The sequence below is a fragment of the Toxorhynchites rutilus genome, chromosome 2 (assembly GCF_029784135.1).
Source record: "Toxorhynchites rutilus septentrionalis strain SRP chromosome 2, ASM2978413v1, whole genome shotgun sequence".
NCBI classification, from domain to species: domain Eukaryota; kingdom Metazoa; phylum Arthropoda; class Insecta; order Diptera; family Culicidae; genus Toxorhynchites; species Toxorhynchites rutilus.
Window position 1 is genome coordinate 248,788,463 of NC_073745.1, and position 16,088 is coordinate 248,804,550.

Here is a 16,088-nt window from a genome sequence, read left to right on the forward strand (position 1 = left end):
AAATGGCGACGAATCGAAGAAAAACTAGAAAAAGTGTGTTTGAAGCCAGCCGTCAAACATGGAAGAGGTATATTATTGCAATCATATCATAATTCCCCATGTGAATCAACTATTTTTGTGGCTTTAAATAATTCGTATTAATTTACGGAATTTACAAACGAAGTTTATCTGGACATATTGAAGCGTAAGTTCGCAAAAACTAAAGGCAACTACGGCAAGTAATTGCAACTGAGTGAAAATAAAATCGCACCAAAAACAGCTACAGCTAAGCTTGTTGGATCTTAGGTGGTCACAAAAAAATTATTGAATATCCGGAATAAAGTAGATATACTTTTTTGTTTCATTTTTACTGTTATTTCAATCATTTGATCTCAAAAATTGACCAAGTTTATTTTCATATCACATCACTATGATTTTATTTTTACTTTTTACCTTTATCTTCACCGATAGAAAAAATGGTCATGCTTGGTCATGCTTGATGATCAGCTCCACTACAAAATGGTCACTTACAGATTATTAGAGTAAATTCCGTAGAATATAGTGGATTAAAATGACTGCGAAACTGTCCATTACAAGCCACCCCCACAAATTTGTTCGACCTTTGCTGGCCGATGGTGCGCGCACGTTTCGTGTTCTGGTGAAAAGGTATATTTTTCTGTGAGCCCGGGTCAACAACAGATGGTATCGAGTGGATCTTTAGCACTCGCTGATCGAACCAAACAGAGACATACAGAACCAAAACTTGTTCTTCTAATTGCGCATGCAGCCCTCCCCTCAACCCCGAACGACCCGAGTGTACAAAACTACCCATTACGATTTTCAAAACGCCGCCGATGTCATCATATGTCAGCCGGTCATCGGTAACGCAATCCACCCGCACCGCCCCTACCGTCGTATGATAAATCGCTAAACGAAATATGTTTTGGCAGCAATAAACGATTGGCGATGTGTGTTTTGGCGGGCGCGTGTGAGCACGCCGAGTGGTGGGAATGTGCGTGGTATTGACACCTGGGCCTTGTAGATTGATAGTGCCCGCAGCAGAGCCTCGTATCAGCAGAATTGGCCACCACAAATTTAGGAGGAAAGGAGGCTTCGGGGGGTTCAGAAGGAAGATGCGCTCGGGTCGGCACGCGTATTTGCATATGTTGCCGACCCTGCCGAGCTGCAGAGAGCTTGTTTGGGGCTAATAGACACATATCGGAAGATTATTAGATGCCTAAAGTTCAAATCTGTGTAGATTTTATTTGGCTTCTTTGCTATATAAAGTATCGAGAAGTGCTAGATCAGCAACAGTCTGCTAATCGAATCATCATTGATAGCTTGTGTTCACACAGATTAAACCAAAATGAACAAGCAGCTGGTGAGTGGAAAATCTTTGAATTGTTGCAAATTAATCGATTCAATGGGCTTGTTCTGTTTACAGGGAGTCATATTTATGCTTGTCTGTTGTGCATTTGCCGCACCTCAGCGAAAAAACGGAAGTGGAGGCGGTGGTGATGAGAGCTCAGCCACTGTCGTGAAGCAGGATCAACAGTTGAATCCGGATGGATCGTACAGCTTCATCTATGAAACTAGCAATGGAATCAAAGCTGCTGTCAGCAGTTCTGATGGAATAGCCGCCACCGGAGAATTCTCATACACCGCTCCTGAGGGAGAAAAAATCCAACTGAATTACGTCGCCAACGAAGGAGGCTTCCAACCCCAAGGAGCCCATCTTCCGGTGGAGCCTCCAGTTCCGGACCATGTTATTAAAAGTCTGGAAGAAATCCGCGCCAACCCACCGAAGGATCCAGACTTCAACGCAGCCTTCCTCGAATCTGTTATCGCCAGATTGAAGTCCCTGCAAGGTTAATTTTCTTTCTTGAAAGGGTTTCCGATCCCCCCAATGTTTAACCGTTAGTAGAATTTTGTTACACAACAACTTAGGAATAAATAAATAAAAACTTCACCCCACACTTGCTACGAGAAATTGAAATGCTCTGAAATAGTTGCCTGGTGAAGCACTGCTTCACAATCAATCCACGTTCTCGGTTTCCCTCCCCCGGATTGCGATCTCGATTTCAGTGAAAATTATTGCCTCTCCCAGACATCGGCCACCCTCCTTCAGATGGTTAAAAGCCTTCTGGAGTTTCCCTTCTCCACGTACGGTTGGAATGCCAAATGATTAGTGCTGATGTTCGGGTCGGGAGGAAGCATTCCAGTTGCCACTGGCAGCATTTATTATTGATGGTAAACAAAATTTATCCGTGAAATTTTAATGCGCCCAATCCCCTCATTTAGGAATTTATTTTGATGATAGCATATCCGGTTGAATCGACAGGGGGCCGATAAGTGCTTTTTTTCTTCAAGGGAGAGGAGAAAAGTGGATAATGAAAGGATAATGGTCAGGAGAACGAATGTAGCTAGGTGAAGTCAGATGTTGCAGGTTATATATGCAACAATCGCAAATCCTAGCATTTGACAACCGAGGTCAAATTAATTGTATATTGCTTACCATACATACCAATAGTGTATTCATCCGGCAAGAGTTATATGGGCTTACCTGTAACAAAAAACAACATTTTAATTGATAGAAATCTAAAGTGATTAAAAAGGGATGGAGTTGAATTTTGCCTGCCTCTTGACTCTTGACTCACTAAAAATAGGTGGTTTTCTTGTTGTCATGTATAAATCACACGATTTTCCAAAAATAAACGATCTTTTTTTCTGTATTATAGTGACTTTAAGTACATCTGGTTGGTTCGTCACTTCAAGTAAACGTTGTCAAAGTAAAATTGATAAAATTTCCTACAATGACAGTTGGAGATTGCTTTCTAGTTGAACTAGCCTACGCGGCAAACGTTGTTCTGCCATATAAATTATTTCTATTGAATATTTTAGTTTTAAATAATACATAACCAATGCATTGTAAGTGTGTTTGATTGTTTTAACGGTCTATGAAATTAATCGAATGTGACCGACAAAAAAGAACGAATGAAACGATTTGAACGAAAGTTTGTGTGATGTTTCTTGATTCAGTGTCTTTCATTATCGTATCTGACATGTGTGATCTCTTTAAAATTTGAGCCTGGTGTCGGTCTTTAGGGACTCACATTGAGCTTTTCGTTAGAAAAACCCTTGATTACTGGGACTGACCGTTACAAAATAAGAAAATAAAAAAGCCATGCAAGGCAATCAATGCTTCAGATTACTGCATGTGCCAAGAACCATCCTTGTGGTATCGGTATCGAACAGTCATCCTTATTTTGGATTCCGATTGGTTTGAAATTCGACAGAATTTCACGATTCGATCGATATCGATTTCTGCATTCTTAAATCCGTTCGACTCTAGTTTAATCATTGTATGCATATGTGTGCTGTTTATCAAAAAAAGTTATATAAATTCAATCTTTACCATACGGCATGCCGACCTCCAAAAGGTGGTCCTAAACCGACCGCCAGTTTTTACTCCGTAATTATTTAAGACGTTCCCCTATGGCGCTTGCCATCAATGTCTCGCACAATGCTCATCGGGCGGCGCTCACTACCGTGGGAGTGCATTTGATCAGACAATTTTGATTAACTCTATGTATTTGCGTGCGTTTGTGAGCATATGTGCGTACCTGTGCAAGGGCGTTTATTTTTGTTTGTTGACGATGACGTTGATTTTAACCATTGATCGTTTACGTTTCTTATGCAACTACACTACTTTTGGAGGTCAAAAACAAGCTTTCGAAACATACTACGTAGATAATGGTATATACCTCATTTTAAAAGTTTGAACCTTCAGTTTTTGTATTATTCTACGAAAATAGTTTTATTTCGATGTGTGATGTAGTGCACTAAAATATTGAAAAAATAAAAAATCGATTCCTCTCTGTTTTTCCAAAGATTTTATGGACTATCACATTTTTTGCTAACCGACTTAATAGCAACTTCAATTAATCTTGTCAACCAGCTTCCATTTGTTTCCCATAACGTTCATGTAGGACCTTTCTATACAGAGATATTATTGTTTCAATGATTCCTTGATTTCCTTCGTCTTTGTTGATGAATAATTTAATAAACGATGATCGTACCGCAAAACTGAAGGTAGAAGGAAGTAAAACAATTATAAAAATCTACTTATGGAATTAATTATAGATTCTGGATACAAATAAACAAAGAATTCTTCAAGAAGCTAAATTGTAATAAGTTTATTCGCTATCGCCACTTAAGGAACTACCAGTATTTTAACTCTGATTAGTATAAAGTCATCCTTAAAACTTGAGCATTCCTGAGGCGATTCTGGTTCAACAGTCGACGAATTCGGGAAGATCCCAGATTTGACTTCAGACTAAGTGATAGAAGATTCAATTAACAGCTGCGTAGATTTGTTTTGCTTTATTTATCATTAAGATAATAAAGATAATAAAGAGATTTCCAGCAAATTACATTACCACAACATCATTTGTCTACACTACTTTCCCTAAAACATACATCGAATGTATTTTTCAGCGTTTACTCCTCTCTTGTTATTTTTTTACTGAGAAATATATGCAATCTACCCTAACCACCGCAACGGGTCATTTGACCCTTGCAAACATTTATATAATATCAGAAAGATTTGTATGCGTGGTTGTGATACAAAACCATTGCATTACACATTGTTTGCTATTGCTTTATATATTTTGTTGTATTTGTGAATGAATAATGAATGATCATAATTAATTGTATTGCTGACTATCTAAGCGAACTAACAGTAACCATTCCAAGCTACAGTGCTATTTTGCGTGTCAAAAATTGTCATTTCAATATTTTGCTAATACAGGTCGGACTCGATTATATATAGACTCGATTATATACAGATTCGATTATATGTGATTCGATTATATACAATTTTGGGCTCGGTTATATACAGTTTGGAAAAAAATATTTTTTTTATATTTCAAATATGACTTATTTCAAGAAGAAATTTAACCTTTCAACGTTAAGGTGTAATTTAAGTGGTTATTACATGTACAGCGCGGTAAAAATCGTGATTTTTGAATATTTTGCTTGAATTTTCATCAAGAATTGTTTATATCGACATTGCTGCCAAATTAAAAAAAATAGAAGTTGGGTGTCAGAGAACAAATTGTAGGGCGGTTAGAGAGCTTCAATTTTTGATAGAAACAATCTAGTTTAATATACATTTTAAGTACACATTAAAAATTATTAACTTTTAAGTTTTTCACTTCCAAAATGTTATTAAAAATCACTAATTTAGATGTTTAGATGTATCCTGTACTAAATTTCCTCGTCTTTCAAATGAAAGTAACAGAATCGTGTTCCGTAGCGTACTTTGTAATGTAGAGCCAGTTAGAGGCAACAAAGTCCGAAACAAAAAAAAAGTTCAACAACTCTGTCATTGTTGAAATTCGAACATATGCGTAGGAGGATTTTTTTTCATCAAATATGGTCGTCTATCACTTCCTGAGGGAATTTGGATAAATTAATATTTATCATGTGAGAAAGGTTTCTTCTGACTTTAAGGGGATGAATCAAAAATCAAATTCCTCTTTTATATTCAAAAAACGAAAAAAAAATATTTTTTTTGACTCGATTATATACAGTGAAAAGAAATCAGAAACTGTATATAAGTCCGCGCTGTAATTGTTATCCCAAAATGTCGAAATATACAGGAGAAATATGGTATACCACGTTTCTCAACAAAACTATATAAATCGAGTAATTTATTCACTAACTATTTATAAAGGGTCACTTGACCCGCTGTGGTAGGAATGGGTATACATCAATGTCCTGGAAAAAAGGTAATGAAGATGGTCGAATTTCGAGCGACATAACATTCGCTGCCATAATTATTTCGCAAATTGTGACGTCAGTCGTTGTGTTTATCTTTGATTGCCCTCCACATCCATATAAAAATGCTATTTTCAGGAAGTAATTTATCAATTAAAAATGTATATTTTTGTAGAGCTCCCGCTGAATATGAGGCTAATGTGATAGCGTGAAGTGAATATTTGTGAAATGTCGTCGAAAAAGACAGATAAAAGTGATATTTCCATGTGCCATTTTCTCTCCCCCACGTACATATAAACAAACAAAGTTTCATTATTTTACCGTTATGAAGTTGATGTTTCGAAGGCTCTCAGTGTCGGTGTGTATTTTGGAGATAATAATTGCCAATTAATCAAAATTTCATCGAAAATGTTACTGCCTTCGAGAACTAAGCACACGAATGCTCTCTGGATCTTTTTACCACATGAGTAATCGAAATAAACCACGATATAATTGTCATCTGTTAAAAACAACCAGTTGAATGATTTCATGAGAATTTTGGCTCAAATTATCATGCAACCGTAAGTACTTTCAACATTGTTTTGTTTCTTCCATATACATTCCATATTGAATGCAAATAATTACGACACGATATTTGGTTTGCCAATAGAGATACACATCGCCTACTGCTCCACCTCTATATGTACCTCATTGGGTATACATGAAACATCGGTAGGTTTAGTGTTAAACCCTTTCACCTGAAACTCTTTTCGCATGGGTGTCCCGTATTTTTTTGTCATTTAGAACTATTATCAGCAAACCGTAAGTCCAAAAAACATTGTGTTCTTTGTTCTGAAGTATACGTTCATCTATTGTTGACAAATTATAGAACAATGTTAATTTATATGTTTTGGAACGGAACTGAAAAATACAACAATAATGTTTTGAAAACCTTGAAAGGGATCCAATGTTTATGATGTTTATCAGGTGTGTTTTTGGTAACATTATAGTCAATATTCACTAAAAACAAATTTAGAAAAAAATCCTACGATTAAAATGATTAAAAAGAAAGATTCATTTTCACGATTTTTTGGAATACAAAGAATCGATTCAAAAATTAGAAAATCAGAGAGGAAAATATCGATCTTCTAGACATATTTAACTGATAACAAGCCAATCTAACTATACAATATTCTCCAACTGATGATTCTTATAGGAAATTTTCTTAATTTTACTATAAAATCGTTTACTTTTATGTGATTTATACATGAAAATGACGAAAACTCGTATGTGGTGGGTCAAAATGTTGTTACGTCACGCTAGAATAGATCATATACACCCAAAGTTAATTTTTAGCACAAGTTATAGCATCCCGATTTATTACATCAAATGAGCTGAAAAATAACAGAAAATTTTCTACTCCCCAATACACTTATATAATTTGTATAATATATATGCTAGAGCCAATATTATCGAGCGAAACAGGAGACACATTTAAATGAAAACATATGAAAGCTTTTCGTATAGTTTGCTAAATACACGGCCCAGACAGAGAAAGATGTATTCTCGTTCTTCTTTATCCTCTTAGAAAACACTTTCCAACTTCATTTTATGATGAGGTGTAATATTATCACGCTTCAATGTAACAGCGCTAGCAGCTATATGGATAGCGTGGTCGTGTGAAATAGCTTTGCATTCCAGCTGGCCTTGGTTCGATCCCAATTGACATCGTATGCCCTTTTTTTTTGGCACAATCCCAAATAAAATGAGAAAAGAAAACAGAAAGAGATGTCTGCTCGCCTACATACAAACCATTCTTGAGCTTGTAAAACAGCTCATTATATGCGCATTTGACTCTCCAGCACACGAAATGGCATCATTTCTGCCAAAGATGAAATGTTTTCTGTCATCGCTAGTTTGGGTGTACTTTTCGTGACGTGACCACAACTTCTCGAGACAGTTCATACTTTTCTATTTGTGGACCGATCTTAACTAAATTTTGGGGGTTGTTGACCCTCATTCTATGTTAAGAGAAACCCAGGTCTAAAATGTGTGATATCATTGATGATTGATGTCGATTGATGATTCATCTGAAAAACTAAAAAAAATCACTACTCTTGCGAAGTAACAACCCTTCAGAATTTCTGTTTTTCGAATTGTTGTTTCTCATAGATTACAAAATGAAACCTCGAGCCCGAGCTTCATTTGATGATTCATTCAAAGGCATATAGACATTAAAGTATTTTCTCGATAGCTGGCTTTAGTGATCAATATCTCGCGTAATATCGATCATGCAAGCTCAAATTTAGACTCGTTGCAAAGGTGACATTTCACAATAAAAAAATTATGTTGCTGTTTTTTGTTTGTTCCATTCAGTTGTGAGTTACAGAGTGTTAACAATGGAGGTTAACAAAGAAAAAAATCGATGCATTTCACATTTTTTCTTTTAAAAAAGCGAAAATGCACACCAGGCCGCTGAAATTGAGAATGGTGTTTATGGTGCCGATATTGCAACATTTAAATACGGGCAATTTGCTTTATTTTTAACTTTTTGAATTTTTTTATTTATTTTTTAATCTATTTAATTTTTTTAAATTTTTTTTTAGTGCAACACGCTAAATTCAGATCTCTGCTATCAACAAATGAACCGTTCGATTGACCAGAGACGTCAAGAATTGGCCAACAGAGGAAGCTTTGTGTTCCATCAGGACAACGCAAGGACACACCATCCCGATTTGGGATGTCCATTAGGGATGTTTTAATGTATCCACCATATAGTTCGGATCAGACACTGAATGATTACCACCTTTTTCTCGCATTGAAAAATTTCCAGAGTGATAAGAAATTGGGATCAAGAGAAGATTGTAAAAATCTATTGCTAGAGTTTTTCATCAATAAGGACCAAGACGTCTATAATAGAAACAATATGGAGCTATCTTTAGAATGGCAACAAATTTTACAACAAAACAGTGCATATTTGACCCAAATTGGACAATCCGAAGCATTTTAAAAATAGTTTCGAATTTCACCCAAAACTAATGGATAGCTTTTTCCCCAACATAAAATTAAGATAACGTTATAAATTTTCTCCTGAAACTTGATTTAAAATTTAGTTCCTTGGTGCATAACCTCATGGAATGAGTTATTTATCGAGCACAAGAAGAAAAGTGAACAGAGCACAATAGAACAGAATATTCTCATTATCATAGTAACAGTATGAATTATATCTTTGGAATTACTATGGGCAGTTTCCCAAAAGATTTGATTGTACCGACCTTCCGCAAACCCCGAATTACGAGCAAAATCATTTTCGCTTGTGGGAGACTTCTCCGACGCGACATGTAATTAAAATCACATTCAAATGTAAATCCCGATTGTTGTCGAATGCGTTCGTCCGGCAGCGGCAGTCGCAGTTGCAACGGGCATAAAATTTAACCACAAAAATTTGTCGAACAAACTATTGTAATTAATTGTACTTCTCCCCCTTCACGAAAACGCTCCAAATGCTTCCCATTGTGGGTAAACACATTTTCTTTCAATCCAATTAAAACTTTCCAACACTTTATTGAATAGTGTGCGCCCGAAACTGATTTGGTTGTGTTTTGGGTTGGAGAATGGGCCCAACTCGGAGAAATGTAAATAATGAGGCAGACTTGCTGGAACAGGAGAGAGAAAAGATTGCAGCCAAAGTTACAAAACTGACAGTTCCGATACAAAACGAATCAACACGGCGAATACAAAGCCAAACAACAACCCCCGAACTTTTCAACTAATTGATAGGCAAAACGTAGATTCGTTGCGCGTGGGCAGAATTGATTCGAAAACAGTGGCGAAACAGAAACAGTTTTTCGTTGACGATGAAAGGAAACACGCCGAAGTCTGTAGTAAATTTTGAAAGTTGTATCTGATGCAGAAATTAACTATTTTGTCCAAAATTAATTGTTATTAGATTGAAAATTAGATATGCTGCGAAAACATTACTGAATGTAGTTCAGGGTCCTAAAATGTCTCCTATTTTGTTTGTTTGTGTGTCAGTGATGTCCCATTCTCGCACGAGCTACTCTTCCCACAGCAAACAACGATACCCTCCTGCATCATCAGTCCGGAAATATTCATTTACAGAGCCCTAAATGACACCGAGCACGAACCGGAAACACCGAAAACGAAGGATATTAAAACAGGATATTCGCATTATCAGACATCGTACGGGCGATGTGGTGTCGATGTTTGTTCCAACCAATTCTCGTACCTTTTCGCTCCAGTTTGGTCGGATTGGTCCCGTATGGTGGGCTCGTATGTGTGGAGGACGGACGGATGTATGAGTGTGTATGTGATCCCATTCCCGTGGCAGCTTCTGCTGTGCCTCGGCTAAATGGAACCGAACGGCCAACGGCAATGAAAATCACACAGTAATGATTGCAACTGGGCCAATACCACCTGGTCTGGTCTGGTCTGGTTTGCGACGCGCTCCGGGCCATCGGAATGAGATATCATCCCCGGAAAGTGACATCCGTTTAGAAATCGGTCTGGACTCTCGGTACTTGGTCTATTTCGGGAAAGTTAATTTCTGATATTTTGACTGTGCCACGGCTGGAGTGACCGGAGTGAGGGTCAAGTGAGATGAAACGCCATCGATAGCCCGATCGATCTCCGATTGGAAACGTACAACGTTGATGTAAATTGGTGAGATAAGATTGGCAGGTAATCAGGAGAGTATGACTTTAGGTTTGCACTCACGGCCCTAATTGAAACCAGAGCTCGTTTCCGGTGGCCCTAATTAAAATCAGAACTGGGCTGTTGCAGCGAATGCACATTCTTACTTTAAAATTTTCCTATCAGATATTTCGTTGCAATGCCCGATTTCGATCCAGAGGGAAATTACAGATCAATTCTGTCAGTAATACCGATAAATTTTCGTTTAACGGAATATTTTTTTAATACGTTAAAAGGAATTTTGTAATGCTTTTGAACCCGGATGGCTTTTTATTCAGGACACTTTTTCAATATATTCAATATCATATAAAAACCATAACATAACAAGCATGTTGAATTAATATGACATACTATTGTTCAATTCAGTGTAGTGTAAAGCATTGTACCTAGCTGTTGACGAAAAAATGGAAAAAATCAAAACACACTCAGAAGATGATTTTGTCGGTAAAATTTCGAGTTATTGATTGCATTAGGTTAAACATTGTGTAAGCTACATTCCACAGTTATCAGATTTGGAAAATCACGCATACATCGGGAATAACTAATCGAAATTGTTTTGAACGCTCAATGGAAAGCTTTTATAGCACCAAACTTCAAACTCTTTTTTATCGAAATCATAAAAATGTCTGACTCAACACCGACCATTTCAAATCTGGACGGCGGATCAAAGTAAACGATGAAATTTTTTATCGAAGGGAGTTACATCCATGAGTTTTATTCATCATTTGAATTCCAGGGAGTCTGGAATTCAAATCATAAATAAAAAAATCCGGATTTAAAATCACGGCACAATGAAGAAATTTACAAATTTTTAACAAATATAACATGATTGAAATGAAAGCCTTTTTTTATCGAAACGGTAATTTTTCGTGCTATGATATGTCAATAGTTTTTAGTAGTTGAAGTTATCATCGTATTTAAATACCATGAGAAAGATCCTCAAGCTTAGAAGATTAGTTCCACATGATGTGATCGACAGACAACAACAAAACTGGAAACCCATTTTTGAGATTTTTCAGGCAAAGAAGAAAGTCATTTCTGCATCGGATCGTGACCAAGGAAGGAAAGTGAATATATTTCAAGAATTCTAAACTTTTAAGAGCATATGTTGACTCTGGGCAACCGACCGTGTAAACACCAAGCCCATATCACTTTAAAAAGATTACAATGTTGTAAGCTTTCTGGGATAAGCGAAGTGTAATCTAGTACGACCTTTTGAGGCGGCAAAACTATTAATAGTGGATTTTCCGAAAAAACATCGATCGAATTGAACCGTTCTTTGTTACAAAAACGACCGCATAATCAGAAGAGGCAACACAAAGTGATTTTTCATGATGCTAACGCGCCGCCACACCGAATAAGATCAGCAACGGAAACGGTTGAGCTACATGTTTGAAATAAGCAAGCATTGGACTCGATTATCCGGAGACTCGATTATCCGGAATTTTAGACTCGATTATCCGGAGTATTTTATTTTTGATTTTCGGAAATTTTGAATAGTTTGTATAATAATTCTATATTGAATACCTAATATGGGTATCAAAAGAAAGGGCTTGACTAGTAGAATGCAGTTATTTATGAAAAATGCAAATCCAAGATGCAGCCACTACAAAATGGCGGATTTTATATTTCCTCAGAACCCCATCAATATGGGTATCAAATGAAAGGGCTTGACTAGTAGAATACAGTTATTTATGAAAAATGCAAATCTAAGATGGCGGCCACTATAAAATGGCAGATAACATATTTTCTCAGAACCCCATCAATATGGGTATCTAATGAAAGGGCTTGATTAGTAGAATATAGTTATTTATGAAAAATTCAAATCCAAAATGGGCAACACCACAAAATGGCACCATATTTTTTTTCAAAACCATATTGATGGGGTATCACACAAAAGGGCTTGACTAGTTGAATACAGTTATTTATGTTATTAATGAAAAATACAATTTCAAGATGGCCGCAGTCCCCAAACAACTAATTACTTTTTGAATGGTTTCATTCAGCTTGACCTGTTTCTATGTATGTTTGAATGTTTGTTGAGTTGTCCCACATTAATAGAAAATTGACCCCGTTCCTGTTGAATGATTGATCTGAAATTGGGAACAAAAATTAATTCTACTGTCATTATAAAACTGCGTATTACATGATCTTGAATTTTGGCCGCCGCAAAAAATGGCTGAATGGCATAATTTGGAGAATACACTACACTATGAACAACATAAATTCGAAAAGGTCGCCGCCACAAAATGGTCGACTATGTATCTTTTGCAATCCCCTCAATATTGGTATCAAATGAAATGCTTTGACTAATAGAATACAGTACAGGTCGGACTCGATTATTTGTGATTCGATTATATACAATTTTGGACTCGATTATATTCAGTTTGGAAAAAAATATTTTTTTTATATTTCAAATATGGCTTATTTCATGAAGAAATGTAACCTTTCAACGTTCAGGTGAAGTTTAAGTGGCTATTACATCTACAATGGGGTAAACACCGTGATTTTTGAAGATTTTGCTTGAATTTTCACCAGGAATTGTTTTTATCGATATTGCAGCCAAATTAGAAAAGATAGTTGAGCGTCAAAGAACAAATTGTGTAGCGGTTAGGTTAAAGAACTTCATTATAATTGATAGAAACAATCTAGTTTAATATAAATTCTTAGGATAAAATTAATAATAACACATTAAAAATTATTAACTTTTAAGTGTTTCACTTCCAAAATGTTATTAAAATTCACTAATTAGATGTTCCACTACAATATCCTGTACTAAATTTTCTCATCTTTCAAATGAAAGCATCAGAATCGTCTTCCGTAGCGTACTTTTCAATGTAGAGCCAGTTTGAAGCAACAGAGTCCGAAACAAAAAAAAAAGTTCTGTAACTCTGTCATTGTTGAATTTCGAACATATGCGTAGGAGGATTTTTTTCATCAAAAATGATCATCTATCACCTCCTGACAGAATCTGGATTATTTTTTTTCATGTGAGAAAGGTATTTTCTGACTTTAAGGGGGTGAATCAAAAATTCCTCTTTTATTTTCAAAAAACCAAAAATACATGCAAAAAAAACAAATAAAGAAAAAAATTGTTTTGACCCGATTATCCGGAGGATTCGATTATCCGGAGTGAAAAAAAAAATCAATACTCCGGATAATCGAGTCCGACCTGTATTTGTTTTCATCGATGGGACACGCGCTCGCTGAGCGACTCATCAATTCTTATGAAAATGGGCTGCCAGGGCTCGATGACTTATTCGGCTAAAAACAAAGAATTGCTGTGGCAAAGCATTAACAAGTTGCCTGAAATATGGGCAAATGTACAGCTTCAAATTGTTATTACTTTGAATAAAATACTGTGAACCATAAAATAACAATAAACGTGTATTTTCAGTGAAAAAAAAATCCGATTTCATTTGCATACACCTGGTACGTGATATTTGAAATATGAGTAAAAGTCGTAGCTGAAGATCAAACACTTTATATCAATTTCTAAGAACAATACTTAACAGTTATTTTTATAATTTTTAATTTTCAGTAACTATTCGATTCGAAAACAGCATTTCTTGTCTAACACGCGTTATTTCATAAATAGTTTTTCTACGTTTGTTGTCTACCTCATTCAATCCATAGGAAACCCAGTATGTAGCACCTTTATGATATTATCTTCTACCAGCTTATTGGCTTCAATTTGATATATCGATAATCTCAATCGGTTCACTAGTTAAAAAAAAACGAATTTTTTGAAAGAGTCATTTTTGGAAAACGGGAAAAAAATTGATTTTTCGGATCACCCTAAAAAAAACATTTTTTTCATTTTTAGCCACAAATTATGAATCCTGATGTGATATTGAACAAAAAAGCTCATTATCAATCTCCTTCTCCAACCGTTCTCAAGATAATTATAAATATATTTCTAGTTTATTGTCTTTTTTATAGTAAATAGGTCCTAATTAATTGTGCTCCCGTGGCCGAGTGGTTAGCGTCATAACTAACATGCCGGGTGTTCGGGTTCGATTCCTGTTCTGGTTGGGGGAATTTTTCGTCAAAAAAATTTTCTCCGACTTGCACTATGATCACGCGTATTCTAGATCTTGCCACTCAGAATGCATTGCAAGGCGTGTCATTTGGCATAGAAATCTCAACTAAGTACTAATAAAAATGACGCAAGTAATACTACGTTGAGACGGCGAAGTTCCTCTAGGAACGTTAGTGCCATTAAAGAAGAAAAGAAGGTCCTATTAATATGTTGTCGTGTTATACCGCCATGTTCATGAAATTTTATGAATTTGCTCATAATTTCCAACTACTTTTCCAAATACATACAAATTTATGCTGTATACAACGGGAAGTTATGAAAGACGAATATTCAAAATGTCCCACAGTACAATGAGTTGTTTCAGAATTTGGGTTCTTATTTTTTTTTTAATTTATATACAATCAATTAAAACGTTATACACTATTCCCACTTTCTATAAACGCACCTCCGATTTTCAAAGATCACAAGGACCAGGAAAAAATTGACCAGTTTTATGTATTTTATTTCAAAAGAGATGTATTTAAAAACCATAAATCCATTTCCCAGGCCGCCGAAATTGCCAGTTTTAGTTCAGCAAAGCTGTTATACTGCTTTCCGTTGGCGTAGATTTGTCGCACGATTATTCCCCAGATGTTTTCTACAGGATTCAGATCCAGGCTGCGGGCTGACCACCACATCAGTTCAATTTTTCGGGACTCAAACCAGGATTTTGTCACTGAACTCGTGTGAATACTACCATTGTCTTGCTGAAACACGAAATTTTTGGCGACGATACGTCCCTTTGAATGGAATCACGCTGTTTTCCAAGAATTCTATGTAGTCTGGTGAACTCATTTTGCAAGATGTGAATGCTAGATTGAGCTTCCCTTTTGCACAAAATTCAAATCAGACTATCAAAGACCCTCCACCAAAGTTCCGTGTTGAGAAGTACATTGGATCCTTCCGCAAATCTCTCCAATATCCCGTAAATCCATCGGGGCCATCCAGATTGATTTTTTTCTTATCAGAAAAAAATAACCTGAAGATGAATAAATAAAAATCATAAGCTCTAATAGCTTGTTATCACATTGTAACATTTATCTGAGAAAATACAGGAAATAATGAAGACTTTACCGTGTCCCACTGACAAGCCATGTTCACTTTTGCGAAAGCCAAACGTTTTTGCTTGTGAACTGGTGTTAGATTCGGAGCCTTGTGCATTTTAGATCGAATTATGTTGGGGCTGAAGTGCAAAACCTTACGAATAGTCTCATTCGCAACAGGTAGATCCAGCTCAGATTTGATCTTGGACACCGATATTGTTGAATTCGACGCCAATTTCACAATTCTTCGTTCAACCCGCGCCGACAGCTTTGATTGTTTAGCCTTTCGTTTGGTTGTTGCATACTTTCTCGGATTCTTCAAGAAGTTTCTTATCACCGAATCTGATCTACTGAGTCTATGGGCAATTTCGCGAAGAGGCGCCTTTTCTCGTCGGTAGGCTTCGACCATTCCCCTTTCTCTTTCACTTAGAATACTTCCTTTTGGTATTTTCAAGCAATACGATCGAGAAAATTTATTCAAATTCAAAAGTTTACCTGCATTTGCTCACTGT

The 16,088-nt window shown here is 36.2% G+C and overlaps 1 protein-coding gene across 1 annotated transcript; it reads left to right on the forward strand.

Moving 5' to 3' along the window:
* Positions 1-1,345: 1,345 nt before the first annotated feature.
* On the forward strand, positions 1,346-1,852 carry LOC129771666 (endocuticle structural glycoprotein ABD-4-like). The gene is made up of 2 exons (XM_055775551.1): positions 1,346-1,360; positions 1,424-1,852. The coding sequence occupies exons 1-2, from the start codon at positions 1,346-1,348 to the stop codon at positions 1,850-1,852; spliced, it is 444 nt and encodes a 147-aa protein (XP_055631526.1).
* The last annotated feature ends 14,236 nt before the right edge of the window (positions 1,853-16,088 follow it).